Raw genomic sequence first — 21,183 nt, forward strand, 5'->3', positions numbered from 1 at the left:
CGAGCTGGAATCATGACCCCCCCACTTCAAAATTAAAGTCCATTTCGGCGTGATTTTACAACAATGTGATTTACAACTATCTTTAAAAGGCACACACCTGATGACCTGAACTTTTGAGGGGAACTCGGAGGTGAGTGCACACCACTTTGTGCAGTGCTCACGATGACCCCAATGCAAAGAAGCAGCTCCGCAGATTCAGGAGGGTCACAGGCAGGTCTCCGCAGCGGCTTCTTTGTGGTGCCGCAGCAAGGGTGACAATGCGGGGTGGGGGTGGGGGAGTGGGAGAGAGGAGCCTTGGGGTGAGGCCGACAATACAAAAGGCTGGGGGGGGTGCGGGAGAAGGGAACCTCGAGGTAAGGGCTACAATGCAAGGGGAAGGCGGGGGGTGGTGGTGTGGAAATCATGGCAGGACAGACTGAAAATTGAACATAAAAAACATGCCTGGGGAGGGGGACAGCTGGGCAAATGCCAAGACATGTTAAAGATGATCACTCTTCTGCAGGCATTTAGCTTGAGCTCAATTGACATGCTTGGGAGTCAGTCAAGTCAAGCAGTTGTGCCCACTCAAACAGCACTAATTCCTCACAGTGCCAATGTTTGCTCCTCTACTGTTAATCCGTCGCGTGCACACTTCAAACTCCAATGAGTGCTATAGTGCTGCAGAACCATTGGGTGACTGGGCAAGCCTGGGGATTCTGTTGGGAAGGTGGCCATCGAACACTGATGGAAGGGTGCGCTCCTAATCCCTTGCAATATGTTTCAGTTGACATTGAGAAGTCACCCTCAGGGCACAAGCAAACCCTGAAGCCTTGGAGTCCAGGTTAGGAAAATGCCTGTGTCTGAGATGAGAGTTCAGGATGCAGTCGAGTGGCTGAAGCTGTTCCCACTCGGTCATTCGGTGTGGGGTGATGCTGGGTGTGGGCGTGGTGAGTCATCATGCGCATTAAACACTGGGCATCCATGTGGTGGCCTGGACTCTCCTGCATGTTTTAAGGAGCCTTGAGAGGAAACACAGGCAATGACTTGACCAAGAGTGGTCCTTAGAAGACAATAGCCGGCCCTTGTGTCTCTCTTTTTGATACTGCAGTGAGGAGACCATCAGGAACATATACAAACTTGCTGTCTGCCTGATTTCTTCTCTTCTGCCTATAAGCAAGGAATGTGACAGAGGCACCTGGCTCACCAAAGGGAGGAACAGAACCCTGAGGACCAAGGGGCAACACAGCCTCCTCAGCACAGAGAGGATAAGCCCCATAGAGTCATTGTTAATAGGCGCATTGCTAGACCCAGATGGCGCATGTGCTACCTGCAGATGAGCGAAAACCAGTGTCACTGATGCCTGCACATGTCAAGGGAACTGGTCACGCACGTATGCCACCTTCTGCAGGATTTGGCACAATGGGGACTTAGAGGGCATCCGCTGCTAGTGGCAGTTAAAAGTTACCACTCTAGTCAATTTCTACAGCAGTGGCTCCTTCCAGGGTTCCACTGGGGACCTTTGCAAGATCTCGCAAGCCTGCACCCACTAATGCATCCAGGAGGTCACAGATGCCCTTTTTGCCAAGGCACAACTTTGTCAACTTCGACAGCGATCAGGCAAGCCAGGAAGCAAGAGCATTGGGATTTGCTGAGATTTCTGGATTCCCACAGGTGCCGGGTGCCATCGACTGGACACACGTGGCTCTTAAATCTCCCTGGCAACAAGCAGTCCAGTATGTGAACTGCAATGTCTTCCATTCCCTCAATGTTCAGCTGGTCTATGGCCATAACAAATGGATCATTCAGGTGTGTGCAAGATACCCCAGAAGCGTCCACAACTCGTACGTACCCAGGTCTCAGATCTCTGACATCTTCCAGGGACCACACAGGATGCAGGGTTGGTTCCACGGGAACAAGGGCTACTCACAAAGGATGTGGTTGGTGACACCCATGCGGCGAGCTCCGACTCCTCATGAGAGAAGGTACAACTCGGAGTTTGGTTGAGCACACCATTGACATCCTGAAAAAGAGGTTCCAGTGCCTGGAAAGATCTGGTGGAGCATTGCAGTGCACTCCCCAGAGGGTATCATGCATCATAGTGGGTTGCTGCACGCTACAAAACCTGGCAGCGTAAGGGAGGGGGTAAACTTGGATGATGAAGAGATACAAGAGCTACATATCTCCTCCAATGAGGAGGAAGTCGAAGGGGATGAGGGTGATGAGGTCCTGGCAGGCGATGAGGCCATTGTACTGACCAGACGAGGTGGGCGTGGGCGGGAGGCCCTCATTGCCACAAGATTCCAGGAGAATGATGACGAGATGCAGTGAGGACATTCCTGAGATCTTCACCTTGCATCTGGGAATGTCTGACACCTGTCTGGCTGAGGGTAGCACACTTCCCTCTGTGAAGAGGCTCATGTCATCGAGATGCTGCTGAGAAACAGCGGCCACATGGACTTTAAGACAACTTGATCCTTTGGCAGGATTCATCACCTGTTACCTTCAGCGCCACACCTTCACCCGTCAGGAATAGTGTCGGGATTGGGGAGCAGCCCCGCCTCAAAGGTGCTGAGATCACACAGAGAACATCACAGAACCTAGTGAGGCTTGGGTACGAGATTCTTGTAGCAAACAAAAATCACTTTGAGGTGCACACATCACTTATCTTTGAGTGACTTTCTGGACAATCACTGTTCTCAAAAAGGTAACACACTACATAGTGGAGAGGCCCAGGACTGCAGCACTGGCCTTTGTTTTGTGCAGGAAGCAAGGTTTTACATCTGATTGACACGAACACTGCTCATCGTAACAAGGATCCATAGACAAAGAGACATTCTTGGGAGTACATTTACAATGGTCAACAATCAGTGCGAGTGAATGAACACCTGTGCCCACGTCATGCAAATACATCTTGATGTATCGATGCTTCCCTGACATCCACAGCGGAGGTAGAGGTGGCCTGCAATGACCCTGGCGGGCATAATCTGGAGGCCCCCGGCCTGCTTTCGGGGTCCTGCTGTGTGGCAGAGGCACCCTCCTTGGCCTGTTGAGCTGGAGTTGCTGAAGGCACAGCAAGAGGGGATTCAGATGGGTTGGACATTCCCAGAGTCACCTGGATGGATGGCCCCGGGATGTGCACCTGCTGATCCTCCTCCTTATGGGTGCCCAAGGGTGACTCCTTGAGAAGAAGGGGCAGCTGGAGTGTGCTCAAGATGCCCTGTGCCTCTCTTGCATTGACACTGATGGATGCCTGCAAGTGCCTCAGCGATGGAGTGCAGTTCCTGCAGCAGTGCAGGACCAATGTCCTGGACCAAGGTCTCCATGGTGGCCACCATCCTACCAGTGTTGAGCTCTGTGTGATGGTATGCTAGGGCTATCACCTCAGACTGAAGGCAGACAGACTCCTCCATCGTGCCTTGCAATCTGAGCTGATATCCCTTCCTGATAGTCCTGAACTTGCCTTTGCAACTCCAGCAACTGAGGTATGACTGAGTCCAGAGGCTCCTCATCTGATTCAGACTCAGCAGATTTCTGGCCACTAGCAGTCGTCCAAGGGCTGGAAACCTGGGAAGTCCCTGCATCGGCCTGCTGTAGATCAGCCAGTGGGATGTGCTCACTAGATGGTGACCCCGGGGCTACTCTAGAACTAGGTCCCACCGAGGTGTGTCTCTCTATGCTGGTGGAGGGTGAGGGTGAGTGCCAAGATAGATCTTCAACTTCTGTGTCTGCAGATTCTGAGGTGTCCTCGGGGCTGGAGTTGATGACCTGGCTCATGGACCCCCTCGGCTGCTTCCCAGATGTGCCTGCGAAAGCAAGGAGAGATGAGTGCATGGCAAAGGACTGTGGAACAGGGAAACTCACTGACAGCATGGCTGCCTGACGGATGTTGCAATGCTTGTCTCACTTGGCTGAGAACTGCTGACCTCACCGTCAGCACAGGGACGGTCCACATCATTGTCGGCCATCTGGATGGCTCTATTTTCAAAGACTGAGAGAACCTTGATGTCAGGCATTGCTCACTAGTCTGTGACCTCTCTCTGTTGTGTGCCAGGTTGTCCTGCATAAATACAGATGGAGTGTAAACAGGACACCTGCCAGGCCAGATGAGAAGGATGCCTGGCATGTGTGGGTGCTGAGTGGTGCCATGGACAGGATAAGGGGTGAAGATGAAGGGGTGTCTGAGTGAATGGTGATGTCCCTCGAGTTGTCAGTGAGCGAGATCCCTATGGATGTGTGATGCGTTTGAGAGTTGAGAGTGATGAGAGGAGGGACTTACCCTGGCTGAATGGAGATCATCATTCATCCTCTTTTGGCACTGGGTGGCTGTCCTCTTATGGAAGGCTTTGGCGCTGATCACCACTGCCTCCCATATTGGATGTGTCACCTTGGATGAAGTCCTGCTGTTAAGTTTGGCGGGACTTTAGTGTCCCCAGCCATTTTCAGTCTTTGCCACAACTTGCCTGCCAGTATCGTAGCAATCACGTTTAGCTGGTTAATTCATTCCAGGATTTTACTCCATCCATTCACCTAAAGCAGATTGCACTGCACCAATGCTGTAAGAAAACTACCCTCAGCTAAGCCTCAAAATAAACACAAAATTGGTCAGAGGGGCCTAAATGCACATTACCTAGAAGGTACAATTAAAAACAGACACTGTGTACAGCATACAAACTATAATAGATGGGTGGAAACTATAATTTATGGGTGAATAGAAACTTACAAATGCCCACAGGAAGGGTTTATATACTTAGCACATAGTTCCAAAGGCATAGCAGAGACTTGAAAACTACCAGCGGTATGTGCATAAGTTCTACCATATTTCTTCTTTTCACCCTTCTCTTCATCCGAAGCTGAGGAAACCACACTTACCTCTTTATACAGCTTCAGAATTGTCAGAATCAAGGAAGTACTTGCCCAGCATCAGCACTGCCAAATCCTCAATTAGTGACCATAATTGCGTGAAATGTGTTCTTTAATTGTTGCTCTGCTGGAGCACTCAGTGAAATCATGCACAAACGTCGAAACAGTCACAAAACATGTTCTCTCCCAAGATTTCACTTGTACCTTTTGCTTAGTAATGATGAAGTACACCATTTAGTGATGAATGATTGTAGATTTTAAGAGTGCTTCAGTGATTATAGGCACAGCCTGGCTTGAATGATTTGTTGTAAACCACCCCTTCATCCAATCACTGAGTCAGTGCTCTTTCAATTACACAGATGTGGAAAAAAATGTTGCAACAAAATATGAACAAAATTAAAGTGATGGGAATCAAAATAATACAAATGACCTGATCGGTACAGCTCTTTATTAACTTTTCAGTGCTTTTTAAAATAAATATGTTTTATATGTCAAACATACAAGTGGACAAAACATTTAGGTGATGACGAGAAGCATGGTAACGTTACAAAAAAAATGATGCCATTACTGTGATCTGTGTAGTTATACTCAAACCTTTAGAAAACAATTGTGGAGTCTTTAGGTATTTACAGTTCCAACAGACCAGATATTCATACACTTATTTACAAGATGCTGCAATGTATTGCAAACTCTCAATCCATGTCACACTTATGATTTAAAAATACACAGAAATAAAAATAAAAAAGCAGTGGAAGACAAACTTGCATTTGTTAGCTCCATTGTCAACATCTTGAGATTATTTCACCAAATGCATCAGTGCAACCTGGTTTTCCTAATATCTGTAGCTTACTACAATGTAAACTGTAATTAGTGCGCTATTACATTGGACTGTGACAGCTTTTTTTGAAAATGGTCCATTAAAAAGTGCTCATTTTGAAAACATCTCCCTTTCAAAAGATCAAGATAATTGCACTTCCTTTACACTAAGTAATTCCCCCCTAAAGCACTTTGCATTAAAGTTCCACAATGCTGTCTCTGCATGCTCAGCTCTAGGGAACATTGTTTTCATAAGAGTAATATGGGTAGGAGAGAGGTATGTTTGCATGTCAACGTAAAAACTTTTAATTTCCATTGTTTTCACTTTACATGTTTAGGCAACAAGAAAAAACACCATCAGCTAACTAGCAGCTGTATAAGGAGGAATTTTCTATGTACTCTTGTACAGACATTGTACTTTCTGTACGACTTACTATTTAAACTACCTTTGCAGCAGTCTATTTAATCATGATTTGTCAAGTTACATTTTAATTTGCGAAGAATTTAACATGGACATTTTTAAACACATTGTTTTAAAAACTAAAATATCTGAAAAAAGTCACAATTGGCCAGCCTTCTCCACCTCTATGATATAAAAGCAAAATACTGCAGATGCTGGAAATCTAAAATAAAAACAGAAAATGCTGGAAAAAAACTCAGCAGGTCTGGCAGCATCTGTGGAAAGAGAAACAGAGGTAACGTTTTGAGTCCGTATGACTTTGAACTTCAGGGCTCTTGTATCTGTATTGGACCAGCTATTAAAAATTGCTGTAAGACTTCTAAATGAAAACTTGGCTGTTTTAAAAATTTCATGCAGCTTGCTAAAGAAATTTTAAAATATTTCAATTATTCAGGGAAAAGAGTTAAAGACAGAAGCAGCTTTTTGGAGTGTTGGTATCATCTAATTATACAAATAATTTTTTTTAAAGCATTTGGGTTCAAATGCATGAAACTTACTGGAAAACCAAAGGGCTCAAATATATTTGAACAGGCAGGAAGTTACCATCTGAATGTAACATAAAATGGGCAACAGTTACGCAGTATGAATGAAGCAAAACAGGTCTGGATTTCCTGATCTGCATTATCTTATTTAAAATAAATGGGTTATCATTAATGATGTTCGGAAAATCTGAACTAGTCTCATGCATTAAGGAATTGTGATGATACAAGAACAATATGGAACCAACAGCAGTTCATCAAGTTTTCTTAACCCCAAGAAAGTTTGGAACACATTTAAGTGTCTGTTATCAGCAACATGTACAAACTTACTATTTTCAATTTTCCAGTGTGTTTTGCTGGCAGGAGTGTTGAGACAGACATAAGCAGGCAGCAGGATACAACTATATACTTTGGCTGCCAGTCACTGGGTTTTAAATGAATGATACGAAGGAACATCAATTTAAAACATATATGTGCACACACTTACTGTTATCATGGTTCTTGGTTGCACTTCTATTTCACCATTTAATTTTGAAACTGATTGCATAAAACAGTTAGAAATTAAATCCTGCATATGAAGAGTTGACTGTAACAATGGAGGTTCTGGCCATTGGGTGCCACTGTGGAGTTTCCCTATTCACCAGCTTACATATGTGGAGGCAACTTATCCCTGTCTGGACAACATCATAGGCAATTTACCAGTGTATGTTAAAAATATATTTAAGTTAAATGTACTTAATATTTACAAAAAATGCTTTGTGCACAGGCTCTTTCATTGGACTCTGATGCAAGATGTGTCCAAGGGTCCACAACCAAAGCACTAATTATCCTCTCTTTTTCACGTGCTGGTAAGCTTGTTGATTACTTCTAGATCCTCTGTTCTAATTTCAGGTTGCCAGCATTTTTGGGGATCCATTTTAATGATTAAAATAGTTATACAGAAAACTGCAATGGGTAAATGGGTAGTAAGATTACAGTCAGATCAACCATTGTGACAGAAACAACGCACTTTCCATCATACCGATTCACCTACATCCCTAATGGGGAATTAGAGTTTTGCAAGTATTGCATGGTATTGCCAAATGGTCTGAACTCTGTGAACACTTTCATATCTTCTGTACACTAGCCACATGCATAAGCATTTTAAAGGGTCTTAAAAGACTTCACTATTGTAACATGCAACATTTCAACTGCAACTTAGCTAAACTTGATAAATGTTTGGTAATGGCAGCAGTAAAGTTCAGTGCCAAAAAGGAAAACTTGCAATACTGAGTGGCACATAATTAGAAATCTCTATGCTGTCTGCATAAGCCATTTAAATTATGACAGCATGGCTGAAGCTGTGTACATTTACTACCTTCATTGTTGCTAATGGGATTTTCAAAGTGGCAAAGCTTTCTGGAGAGAGGAGAAAACAGTTCACACAAAGGGTGTTATTAAAGGATACTTTACTTTTAGGATAAACTTTGTTATTCCAATGTTACTTTAGATAGCATTTTGTTGGGCCATATTTTATACCAGGGCATTATACTTAATGGCAAGTTACATACAGTACTTATCCCATATTATTAAAGGTATGGACCCAACTCACTTCATTTGGGAGATTTCTAGTCAGCAGACTTGCATTGCCTCAACCTGGGCTAGCTTAAATCTGGATCCTAGTATTTGGAATGCATTTAACTAATATGTTATCCAATACGCTGTAGTTGCCAATTTCTAAATATTTCAAAGCCAATGTTAAAAACAATGCACAATAACACACATCCCTCAATGTCCTTTATATGTAAAAAAGCACCTTTATATCGGACATATTGCCTTCCATGGATTATTTTCACTTGCTAAAACAAAAATCACTGCACACAACTGGAAGGAACTCACGTGGGCCCATGCGTATCAGGTGAAAACAAATGTTTCACACCCATAAAAACAAAACAAAATCTAATCAGCTTAAATGTCTTGTACATCCTGTGAAAGAATTCAGGATACAATAAATATTTAGGTGAACTTTAAATGAACTATCTAGTAGTTGCTCACGAGCACTATTCACCCATTTTAATCAAATGTCAGAAACCAGTCAAAAAATTGGAAATTCTCACTTTAATGAGAAACTCCATGCATTTTTAGAGCAAACTTCCACAGGTGTATTTGCATCTCTGGCACTGTTAATTGACAGGAATACAAGGTACATAAAAAGCACAATAGATAGTTCAAATCTTTTAAAATATTAAGTAATGAGAATTTAAACTGTGTATAAATACTTGAGTCTCTCATAAGTGTTGCACAGATATGAATCCTTTTAATACAGGTACCAAACATGCAAATAGCTTAGTGTTGGCCTACATTCAAGACAATGGTCTCCATATAGAAAACTACTTAGATGAAAAGTTAAATTCTCACATTTTTAATCTCCTCCTTCTCAAGACCCTGTTAATCAGGATTAAACATTTCAAGTATTGCTACACCATACTTATTTATCACAATACTCAGTCCTCTGTAACACGCACTCACTAAAAGTCATCAGCAAAATTAAATGCTTGCTGATTTCCTTACCAACCAGGTTGAACAGATGCATTGCAAAGTCAGTTGTAAAAAAAAGCAATGCATCATAAACACTGCTCTAAAAAGGGGAAAAAAAGTTCTTTGACACTATTCCATTCACATTTCTGTAATTAAAATATCTAGCAAACCAATGAAAATTCTTGCGAACAGCTTTATGCTAATTTTTCCATGGTGCTTTCATCACTTCTGGCTGACCATTTTTAAGTATACACAACCCATCTCGCATACAGTAACTGTGTATCGGCAAACATAACTCGCTTGTGCATAGCCTCAATAAAAAATTTAAAAGGGGAGGTGAGAGAGACAACAAAGGCAAAACCCATTTAAATAGTTTTTTTCCCTACAAGTTAATAAAAAAATTAAACTGTGGATATGTAAAATCCTCATAAGAACCATTTCAATAAACCACAAGATTTTTTTTCTTAGAGAAATCTACCCACTCCCAAAATGGGGCTGACTCCATTTTCAAGTCAGGCATTGTCCCATTTTAGGCAAACCTACACATAACCCTGACTGCAGCAATTGGTTACAATTGCAAACTCTCTGCTGTCTTTTCTGCATATATATCAAGCTTGGAGTGTATGTTTTGTTCAATATTTTTTAAAAACTGAGTGTCTACAGACAGCAGCAATTAAATGCTATGATTATTCATAAAACCTTTTAAAAAAAATGTTCCTATCTAAGAAACTATCACATGTTGGTAGTGTTCTGACCCTATGAACATGCACAAGAGAAATTCAATGTAAGCAGCTTAATCCTAGTTTAGTTCATTGCCACTGAATGATGGCACAATGCTGCTGAGTAATGGAGAAATGGATGCAGCTTTAAGGATCATCACCATGACCACACGTACAAGAGCGATCAAATTATTTTACCACTATACCACTTATTATTAAGATTGTTTTTATTTTAAACGGAACACACACAGCTCTCGACAGGTTATGTTAAAAACTTCAGAACAGGGGAAAGAAAAAGCTGTGTTTCATGAATTTCTGCTGAATGTCCATTTTGCAGAAATTAGCCAAGGATGACACCTGAAAGAATAAGCTGCTATGAAATATATTAAATACTGCCACCCCAAAATAAAATAAGGATTAAAAGAATGTACACTCTTACAAGAGCATGCTGCTCATACAGCATTGGGAAATGAGAGGATGGAAAATTTTCAGTATGCACAATGCAATAAGAAGCATTAAAATTTGATTGCGACCTCTCAGTGTGCCTCCATATAGCAATACTGTGCTCTGTGTGGTATTACTCTACTTCTACAACAATCTTCCTTACAGGACAATTAACACCCAATCATTACTGCAGAACACAGGCTTTGTCTAAAATGACGGCACTTATAAAATATGCCAAATTCAAGTGTTTAATAAATCCGACTTTCAAAGAGGCAATTCTCTGCATCCACTATCATCTCGCCATCCTGTGTAGTTTTGTTCATATGCTTGAGTGATTGCTATGCCAAGAGTGCTATGGCTATTGATAAAATCGGTCAGGATGCTGCCTTAAAACGCACAGATCACAATCCATCATTCTTCATGGCAAGAGTACAAGGAGAAAATTAAGCAGCGTCTGGAATTGCAGAAATTCAGTAGTTGTTGGCTTCGTGGCAGTTATTGAATCGGTCTGACTGTTACACGTAGTCCCAGTTAAACCAAAGTCAGACCAGAACTCTCTTAGCCAGTGAAGGAAAATGGCCTTCTGTATTGTTTTGATTTCAGATCAGTACAGTAGTAAGAGTAGTGTTTCAAAACCCATCATTTCAAGTAAATCTCAAGCCAAACTTAACTGCTGCATTACTCAATCTTGGCAACACCACTCCACGGAGGAATAGAGGGAAAAGAAAGAAAAAGCAGAAAAGGCTTTTCACAACTACTGTCCACAAATACTTTTTAAGAATCCACTGGCTAGAAAACTTGCCACATGCAAAGAAAAGACAGTTACAAGCCAGAGTAACCAGCGCAGAAAACTAAGCCAGAATTCTGTCACGTACCGCCAGATGTTGGCACCCAGAGACCGACAATCCTTCAGAAAAATGGCCCAACTATTCACTCTGTCCTCTGTAGGGTACATTACATTTCATGTACAAAAAAAAGTTTCAATTCTCTCATCTGTAACGGAATCGGAAGGGATTTGTACTCTCCCAAAACTGAATAGCCACCAAATCAAATGGAAAAGTTGCTGATTTCAACACAATCTACTTTGCAAGGGGAGAATGTCTGAGAACTTCCAAAATGAACCAGCAAAAAAATCCTCTCATTTTCCTGTTGACTGTTTCTTTGGCACTGCAGACCGCTTGGCTTGCCACAGGTGATTGTGAATTGTGATAGCGTCCACGCTGACTGACATGGTTTTAGTAGGTATTAGGCTAAATAGCTTTCTGTCCGAGCTGTACTTGTAAAGCTTGTCGATCATCTTCTTATTAATGTTTTTTGGCCCTGTCCCAGTTAACTTCTGGATCTCCTCAGAGTCTGGGGAATAAGCATAAAGTGCTCGGAATTGGCAGCCCGCATCACGGAACAAGATGATGTAATGGTTAGCTTCGCATTTCTCAAGCTCCTAGGAAGAGAGAAACCAAAATGAATTTTCTCAAAAAAATTTAAGTGGTAAATTTAACATTTTTATTTATTAACATATACAAAACGGTACTTTCACTCTCTTCCCTCCACTCATATCTGGTGCCGGGGAAGGTAAATTCCATTTCTGCCTGAATCAGATGCAAAATCGGCCACATCTCCAGCCCTAAGCTGTGTCAGAAGACCAGAATCATTTGAAAGTTCAGGCCTTGAATGGTGCTGGCAAGCTGCAGACATCCTAGCGGTGAAAGGGTAGGGATTCAGCCAGCTTGCATGTCTGGCCTGGAAAAAAGGTAGGTGGGGGCCAATTTTGTCTCTAAGCTGTGTAGCAATCTAAAAGTTCCCATCTAGGCCACGCACAAGTTAGCCCCTTTAAATTACACAAGAAATAGGAGCAGGATTAGACCATATGGCCTGTTAAGCCTGCTCCACCATTTGGTGTAATCATGGTTGATGTTAGCTTCAACTCCATTTTTCCGTACACTCCCCATATCCTTTGATGCCTTAAGAGACTAAAACTCTGACTATCTCAATGATGGCGCATCCTCAACCCTCTGGGGTAGAGAATTCCAAAGATTCACTAATCTTTCAAGCAAAGAAATTTCTCATTTCAGTCCTAAATGACTGGACCATTATCCCAAGGCTGTGCCTGTGTTCTAGATTCCTCAGCCAGGAAAAACAATCTCTCAGTGTCTATCCTGTAAAGTATCTTGTATGTTTCAATGAGATCACCTCTCATTCTTCAAAACGCCAGACAGAAGAGGCCCAATTTACTCAGCCTCTCATCATAGACAATCCTCTCCTCCCAGGGACTAATCTAAGAACATTTGCTGTACTACCTCCAATGCAAGTATATCCTTTCTTCAGTGTGGAGACCAAAACTGCACACGGTACTCCAGGTCTGGTCTCACCAAAGCCCTCTACAATTCTAGCAAGACTTCCTTATTCTTGTACTCCAATCCCCTTACAATTAAGGTAACAAGCCATTTGCATTCCTAATTGCTTGCTGTATCTGCATGTATCTTTGTGTTCCTTGCATGAGTATGCCCATGTCCATCTGAACATCAACATTTATAGTTTTACACCTGTTAATAAAACATTCTGCTTTTCTATTCTTACTGCCAAAGTGAATAACCTCGCACTTCCCCATATTATACTCCATCTGCTGCTGCTCATTCACTTAACCTGTTTATCACTTTGAAGCCTCTTTATGTCCTCCTCACAGCTTGCATTCCCACCTAGCTTTTGTATGGTCAGCAAAGTTAACCATATGTTACTCTGTCTCTTCATCCAAGTTGTTCATATCAATTGTAAATAACTGAGGCCTCACTGTTCCTGCAACACTCCACTAGTTACAGCTAGGAGAACCAGGTGTACACGGGTACACTAAAAATTTTAAACGGCCCATGCATTTAAACAAGCCGCCCTTGCACTACAATAAAATTAGAGGGTACATTGATGAGGCCATGATAAGTTGATCTCAGAGTGGGGTTAAACACTGGCCAACGAGCAACAGTACCATTGTGCAACTTGGTGTAGCAATCCACACCTCCTAATTTTCAACTGTCAGCCCTTTCTCAGTTGAGAAATGGATGGTCATCAGTTGAAAATCACCTGCATCATTTCCCAGCCAAGATGACAACTTGATCAAAAGCCTCCATCCAAGACCCAGCTAAGTACAGATACATGGAGAAGTAATCAGCAACTTCAATTCAATACAATTATTGTAATAATGATAGTGATAATACAACCCTCTGAGACAGTGCATTGGAGATTCAAAGCCCAACCTAATAACCAAAAACAATCGACACAAAGTATTTATAAAATATTGTCAATTTTCTTCTTGTCCCCCTTTTTCAACCCATGCAACTTAATGCAGATAAGGATGAGGTTATGCCCTTGGGTTAAAAAGAGTGGAAGTATACATTCAGTGCTGATGGGTTTGGAGCAACTGACACACCTAGTGATACAAATACACAATCACTTAAAAATCAGCAACTGGAGTTTTAAAAACAGGGATTTAGAGCACGAGAGATAATGAGAAATTTGTACACTGCATTGGCAAGACTATTTTAACATTTGGATGCTCTAAAACAGAAAAGGCATTAAACTCAGACAGTATACAGCATATACTTAATCTGGATGATTCCAGGGAATTCTGAGACTTGAGATACTGAAACTCCTTCCAATGGAGATGAAAAGCCTAAAGTGAGATTTAATTGAACTTTCTGATTGGGTACCTTCAGAAAGATCACTTGCACTGATTGGACAAGGCATTGGAATTAATTTTAGATCATTTTGGCAAAGAGCCAGCAGAAACACAAAGGCCGAAAGGGCCTCCTTCTCTGCTGAAGTGTTTATGGACCACCCTAGACTTAACACAAAATGAATTTATTTCGATGACTGATGTGAAATTTATTCCTCAAGTTAAGTTCAAGCACCCAAGTAAATTAAAGCCAATAGTTAAATAAAATGAGAAGGTTGAATAATTGACCACTTTTTGTTGCACAGTTTTTGATTCTTGATTAGCATGGAATATTTTTCAAAATCAAAGGCTTCACAGTTATTACTTTTCGTGGGCTGTGCTTGATATATTTTAGAAATACAAAACATGCAATTGACATGTTCATACATTAACTGTATAACTTGGAATGGAAACAAAGCTTAAAAAACACTGGAATTATTTCAGCTTGTGAAAAAGTGGCTTGCAGTGTGCAGCTGCTGTTCATTTAACAACAGTTTATCAGACTGTCACTTGAGCAGAGCTCTAGTCACATAGAAATTGGTTTTCTGTTACTAACCTCAAGTATTGAGTTTTTCTGTGCCTCATTTACTTTTCCTGCAAGACAGCAGTGTGAGATAGCGTTATGAATTATTGGTTTGTTTGACTTTGAACTCGGTTCCTTGAATAGCTTTGGACCTGCAACACAGTCACAATGTTGATTATAAACAATTCTAAGTTTCAACACACAACTCATAGGATAAACATCAAACAATAACATCCAACTGTTTGTGACTCTACCTGTGTACTCAGCTACTGATGCAATTGATGAGGCTGTGGACGTATTCTCCCAGTCTCGTTCTGTGTTCCTACTCTGATTTCTGCTCAACACTGAGAATGTCTCCATGGAGTCTGTCCTGTATATTGAACAAAACGACAAATTTAATGATGAACAGTAGCAATTGATGCTCCCAAGTTAAACCAATGAGGTGTTAGACTGATAAGCTGGGAGCAAAACATGCATTACTCAAAAAATTGTTCTCTACTGAATTAAAGTATAGAACTAGGAAAATGTCAAGTCATTTCCTGCTTACCACAAAACATTTTAACTGACATTTCATCTTGACTCACTATCAAGATGAGACATAATTGAATTTTAAACTTTGCTTTAAAGTGAAGCATCCAGTAATTTGCTAATTTTAATTTCTGGATACTTTATCTGAAGCACTGAAACCAACACAATATTTGATTTACATTTCTTAGAAATGCTATCCACTAATTTGACTTTCCTCATTCAAGCCAGATAAATATTCACACTTCACTTAGCTGACAACCAAGTTAAATAAGAGTTATCATCTGAAAATAAAATTGTGAATATTTAAATGTTTTTACTTTTCACCCAAAAACATTTTGTAATATGAAGACCAGAACTGCACAAACGATTTGGGAAGTACTCAGGAAAGTGCAGAAAAGATTTACAAATAGATTACCAGAATCGAAAGGATAGAACCATCAGGAAAGATCAAGCAGGCTGAGCCCTTTCCTCTGACAAAGAAAAAATTGAAGTGACTGGACAAAGGTCTTCAAAATTCTGATCAGGTTTAATAGAATGAATGTGGAGAAACTGTTGGTACCAGGTGAGTCCGGAACAAGGGGACAGTAATATAAGATACCACTAAAAGATCAAATAAGGAAGTTAGCAATGTTTTCTTTACAAAAGGGAACAGTTAAAATGTGGAAGTTGCTGCTGCATGGGGTGCCTGAAGCACTGGCACTGTTAAAGAGTAGCTTGACACATATATGACGGAGAATGGAATAGAGGGATACAGGGATAGGGCAGGAAGAGTCATTTAGAGTTACAGAAGGCTCATTTGAAGTAGAAACACCAGCACAGATCAGTTATCCTGTAGATTCTATGTAACAATAAAATACATACAGTGTAAATCATGATCTGAATAGGTAGATTAATACATTCTTTGGTGAAGTATTATAACTATTTTGCTTTGGGAATGTAGATGATTTCAATCCACATCCATTTCAGGGACAACTGGGTTATGCTTACCTTTGTGAATAACCACCACTACCACTTCCACCACCAGAGTTCACACTTTCTGCTTCGGTAGTAGCAGCTGATGCTAGAGAGAGACTGGAACCAGACTGAGCACTACTCAGATTATCAGCTAGATGAAAGAAAACAAAAACCAGAAACTTCAGGCAACAATTTTCTCCTTCAATCTCTAAAGTTTAAGTGAAGTAGCTTTCTTTACTTTTATACAGGAAGCTGGAAGCTAAGGTACAGTAGAACCCAGCTGGGGACACTTTCCAGAAAAGGAGATAATTCAAATCCTAACTTATCTTAACAAGGATTTCAGTATTATACTTGCTTATCTCATCTGGCTATTTTTAAAGTAGGAATAATTTTCCTTGAAGCAAAATGGGTGCATTAGAATGGAAAATTGGCCCTAACTTGAACTTTTATTTTTATTTTTAAAAATTGAGTCTAAAATAGGAAGATGGAAGCTAATCGGCCATAACTTCCTCAGAGTGGCAGTCAGTATCAGATTGCAACTCTGTGCCCACTTACCCACACTAAATTTCTTCCATGCCTGCCTCGCCCGATCTTCCAACTCAAGCCGGGCAAGATCCAGGCAGCACAGCTGTTTCTGAAGTCCAGCACTGTCAAATTAAAGGAGGACACGCCCCCTTTTTTGTGGCACTAGATGCCATAAAGCAGATAAGTTCAAAGGTCACACTGAAATTGACAGGCCAGGGAGAAGATAAGTACCTAAGGTAAGTGAAAAGGATTTGGGGGGTGGTGGTGTTCAGATGTCGGGTGGGGATGGGGGGAGGGAGTTGGTCATTGGGTGGGGATGGGGGAAAAAGGGGGTTGGTCATCAGGAGGGGTTGCAGCGAGCTGGACATCGGGAGGGGATAGGGGCTTCGGACATCGGGGACAGGTGGGATGGGGTAAGAGTCGGGTGTGGAATCTCATTTGGGGGGGGTGGTGGGAATTAGTCAGGGGTGGGAGAATCCCGGGCAGGAAGGGGGGGGGGGGGTCCCGTGGGAGCGATCAGTCTGGGTGTTTCCAATAGTTAACCACAAGTTAGAAGAGGTTTTAATTCTTCTAACTCTTTCTAGGTAACAATTGGTATAACCCTTGTGGAACAATCCGAAGTTTGAGATTTAAACCGCATTTTTGGATGGTTGCCAGTGCAGCGTAATTGTCCAGAGGGGGTTAGCAGATCTGGGCAATTGCCATGCAAATTTTTACCTGGGAACTTCCCAGAAGGATTCCCCAGCACATCTTTGGAGTACCCCCCAAATCCAAGGATAAGGTGTGTAAGGTGTAAAAGAGAGTGAGAAGGAAACTCTGACTAAAATATTAGCTTCCATCTTCTTATTCAAGAGTCAATCTTTTAAAAAAGAAATAAAAGCTCAAGTTAGGGCTAATTTTCCATTCTAACAGAGAACCATTTACAGTTTTCAAGGAAAATAATTTACATGTTTATAAAAAACAGATGGGATAAGTATAATACTGAAATTCTTATTAAGATAAATTAGGATTTGAATTATTTCCTTTTCTGGAAAGTGTGCCCCCAGCTTGGTTCTGCTGTCCCTTTACTTTTATGCAGGAAGTTAGAAGCTAAGAAAGCTACTTTCTTAATAGAATGGATGAACACATATTTCAAGTCGTTGCCTATGGCATTTAAAATGGTTGTTTAATCTGCACAAGTTTTCCCACCCTCCAAATTCCACTCCTTCTGACAGAACTCCATTCCAGTGCCTTCCTATAATTATGCATCAGACGACAAATTTGCCACTGCAGTTCTTTTTTATGCACACCAAAAAGAATTTCAGCCATCATTTTAAATTTCATCATGTTGAGAAAAATGGATGCACATCATTTCAACCTAATATTAAAAGCATTAAACTTTAGATTTAAGACCACTGCAAGCAGTCCAACAGACACTTTTAAAACTCAGCTTTGCAATGGGTTATTATAAGGGATCTGTGAGAGCTCAAAATGCACTGAGAATGTAGCCTGGCTGAAGCCTCATAATACTCAGCAGCAATGCAATTGGGAGTTAGAATAAGACTAGATAGCTGAGCTACACTGGTATTTTTACATCAATGTGCAATTAAACCATTGATGCAAAAGCATAGAATAATTATACCCTCTTAAATGACGATACACTCAACACTCAATTTGCTCCTTCATTGTGACTTACGGGTAGAAGGATATTGAGATGGTGGTTCACTACAGGATTCTTCCCGATGCACTGATTTTGGGCGTTGCTTCTTAACTTTAGGTTTGGGTTTACCAAGTCCTTGCTCCTCCAGTATTTGCTGCTGCTTACGCCTTAGATATTCCTGTTTTATCAACTCTCTTCTCGCCTTCTCCTCCTCTTTACGAATCCTGTCTTCTTCAGCTTTGCGCCTTTTAAAAAAAAGACCAAATATTCTTAAGAAGAGCACTTTGTGGAGAGTTTGTCTCAAATATAAATTTGTGAAGACCTTGAACAGAAAACCATAATGCACTTTGAAAAAAAGATTTTTTTGCAGTTGTACTGATGTATAAAGAGGAAAGAAAACACTTAACCCAGATTTTTAAGTGATTTACTATATTTACAAGACATGATGTAGCCGAGTTACACTGTTAAATTCCATCATGTCAGAGTAGCAGAACAAAAAGTTCTACACAGAGCTTTCGAATTTATCTCATCACTACACTTTATGTCACAGGATAAGTAAAATTACCTTGCTTATTTGATCATAAAAATAAATGAAGGGTGAGGGGGCTGACACTAAAGAATAATGTATATATGAAGCTCAAAGCAAAACCTTTTCAATATACAAACAATTTTGAGTGAATCCAGTAATAATCAATTCAGAGACCATGTTAAAAGTATAATATGATTATCCAGATTATCATTCGGCAATAATTCAGATCTAGGTGGCAAGGTCAACTGCTGCAAAGCTATGAAAACAGCAAGGCAAATTGAAGGCATAAATAGTGCAAAGTGTAAGGGGATTTGGAATTATTTTGCACTACATATTGTATCCAATGTTTTAATTAAAACAAACACTAACGAAATCAGGCACAACTAAAGATAATAAAAAGCAAAAAGACAATGCTCAATGCAAAAAAGGATGTTCACACAAACAATTTGTCATGCAACTTCTGTGTTATATAGCCAGATTATCTATATCCATCAGTGACCCCTTGCTTTAATAATTACTCCTAGATGTGGCAAACAAAGTTCCACTCCAGTAACAGAAATAGGTTGTGAGAAACACTCCCAATTTATGCTGTTATATTCAGGGAGTTCTATGTATGTCTGCCCCTAGGTTCTTACTAGCACACTCACGAGTAAAAAGAAGGAACAGAGAGACCTGGATAACTAAACTTATAATTTTACAGCAAACCAGTAGAAGAGACTACGTTGAATTTCATTTGTACTTTAAAAAAACTATCATGCTTCTAATTCCTTATACACCCATGTGATTTTATTCCCTCGCAACATTCTATATTCTTGCCTCTTAATGGTAGACTGGGATCCAGGGGAAATGAAGGAGACACTTAGGGGCAAAGGGGAAGTTAGCTCAGGTATTGAGGCATCCCTTCGAAGGCTGCTCAGAGTAGCACTGACACAGGCAAGTCGTCTGATCACACCTGGCCAGAGATACTGCATATTTTAGAAGGAAGCTAAACAGAAGTGGGAAGGGGAAATATTAAATCAAAAAACAGGAGGAAGTTCAAAAAAAAATCTACAGCAAATATTACACATGGGAACAGAACAACCAATTACTTTGAAGCAGTACTATTCAACTGATGCTGACTAGAGAAAGTTTGAACAAAGATACTTTGCAAACAAGAGTCAGACCGGTATTCAAATTTTTACTGTAAGCAAGCAGTACGTTTATTGGAACAGAAAATGTTCCCATTGTAGCAATATAATTTATAGGCTTAAGCCATCTGCATCCTTTTAGTGGTTAATTTGAAGTGTCCCATTTCAACGTATATCACATTTTCTTCAATGCCCGTTTTACTTTGCAGCTTAATTACAAGCTTCACTGTAATCAGTAGGTTTGAATGACTTTTGCTTCCAGTTCATAGCACTGAACCACTGGGCCATTTCTGACACTACACATGTTATCTCTAGTTCTATTTAAAAGCTCACTAATCTCTCACCTTGCTTCATCACGCTTCTGTTCTATCTCAGCATCTAGCTGCTGTCTTCGTAAGCGAGCTTCCTCTGCTTTGCGCTGTTGTTTAAGGAGGAATGCAGCACGCTTCTTTGCCAGCTCATCTTCTGCTTTCTGGTCATCCTGTAGGGAGTAACAAGTGAGCAAATGGTAGAGGACAACATACACTAAAAGAAAAGTCGTAAGTTTAAAATCACGGGCTCACAGTTGAAAAATTGATCTTTCATTCAATTTCAGATTTCTTTTCCTACGTTCTAATGGAAGATATCCCACGGCTGTTATGCAATAACAGAAACATTTTATCAGGTAATCTGCAATCTATTATTCTGCTGCTGAGGTGGGATTGCCCCATCCTTTTAAAGCCACAAAATTTAATTGCTGTAAAAGAACCTCTTCAAATCATTTAGAGCTTAATTACTGATTGGTGAGGGGAAATTTACAGCTTGGAAGATGCTTGTAAATTCTCAGCTGCAGGACACATAAAAAGCATGCAATGGCTCACTTTCTTGCCCCTTTCAAAATATCTTTGGCTCTTTGAACACAGAAGGACTCAGTTTTTATTAAATACCAATTAAACTTTCAAACACCACTCTTTGCTCTGAAGCAACAGAAAATTTTAGGGCTAGCAGTAAATATTGTATTGTCCCATTTTTGGCATTACTGCACTGTGTTGTACGTTATCTTGTATGTTAAAGAGATACAGTTTCACAATTCTCATCACTTGGTGGCATTTGTGCAGGAACAGAACAGCGTATTACATTTGGAGATTTGAAATCAGGTAGTGTAACATCACATAGTCAAAATTAAACAGCATTTTTTATATTCAAAAAATAACTTTGCACACTTGTTAAAGGTCCCGACCATCAGAAAATATCCCTTAAATGTGAAAGGCATGCAGACAGAATTACACTACTGTTGAAGCACTAACCAACAACACAGAAGGTGGCCCTGCAGCCCATCAAGTCGGCATCAACTCTTTCGAACAGCAATCCAGTCAGCCCCATGTCCCAGCTCTTTCTCTTA

General features: G+C 40.8%; 1 protein-coding gene across 2 annotated transcripts in view; it reads right to left on the reverse strand.

Annotated features, from left to right (window-relative positions):
• Nucleotides 1-5,270: 5,270 nt before the first annotated feature.
• The window catches only part of camsap1b (calmodulin regulated spectrin-associated protein 1b), a 97,857-nt gene continuing 81,944 nt past the window's right edge, over nt 5,271-21,183 (reverse strand). For both annotated transcript variants that reach the window (XM_078550092.1, XM_078550091.1), the window contains 6 exons: nt 20,147-20,283; nt 18,183-18,391; nt 16,016-16,133; nt 14,755-14,870; nt 14,534-14,652; nt 5,271-11,715 (listed from right to left, as the gene is read on the reverse strand). In XM_078550092.1, the coding sequence (XP_078406218.1) occupies nt 11,413-11,715; nt 14,534-14,652; nt 14,755-14,870; nt 16,016-16,133; nt 18,183-18,391; nt 20,147-20,283 (1,002 nt within the window). In that variant the 3' untranslated portion in view covers nt 5,271-11,412. The remainder of the gene's footprint in view (nt 11,716-14,533; nt 14,653-14,754; nt 14,871-16,015; nt 16,134-18,182; nt 18,392-20,146; nt 20,284-21,183) is intronic.

The sequence above is a fragment of the Cetorhinus maximus genome, chromosome 10, assembly GCF_964194155.1.
Source record: "Cetorhinus maximus chromosome 10, sCetMax3.hap1.1, whole genome shotgun sequence".
In the NCBI taxonomy this organism is placed as follows: Eukaryota; Metazoa; Chordata; class Chondrichthyes; order Lamniformes; family Cetorhinidae; genus Cetorhinus; species Cetorhinus maximus.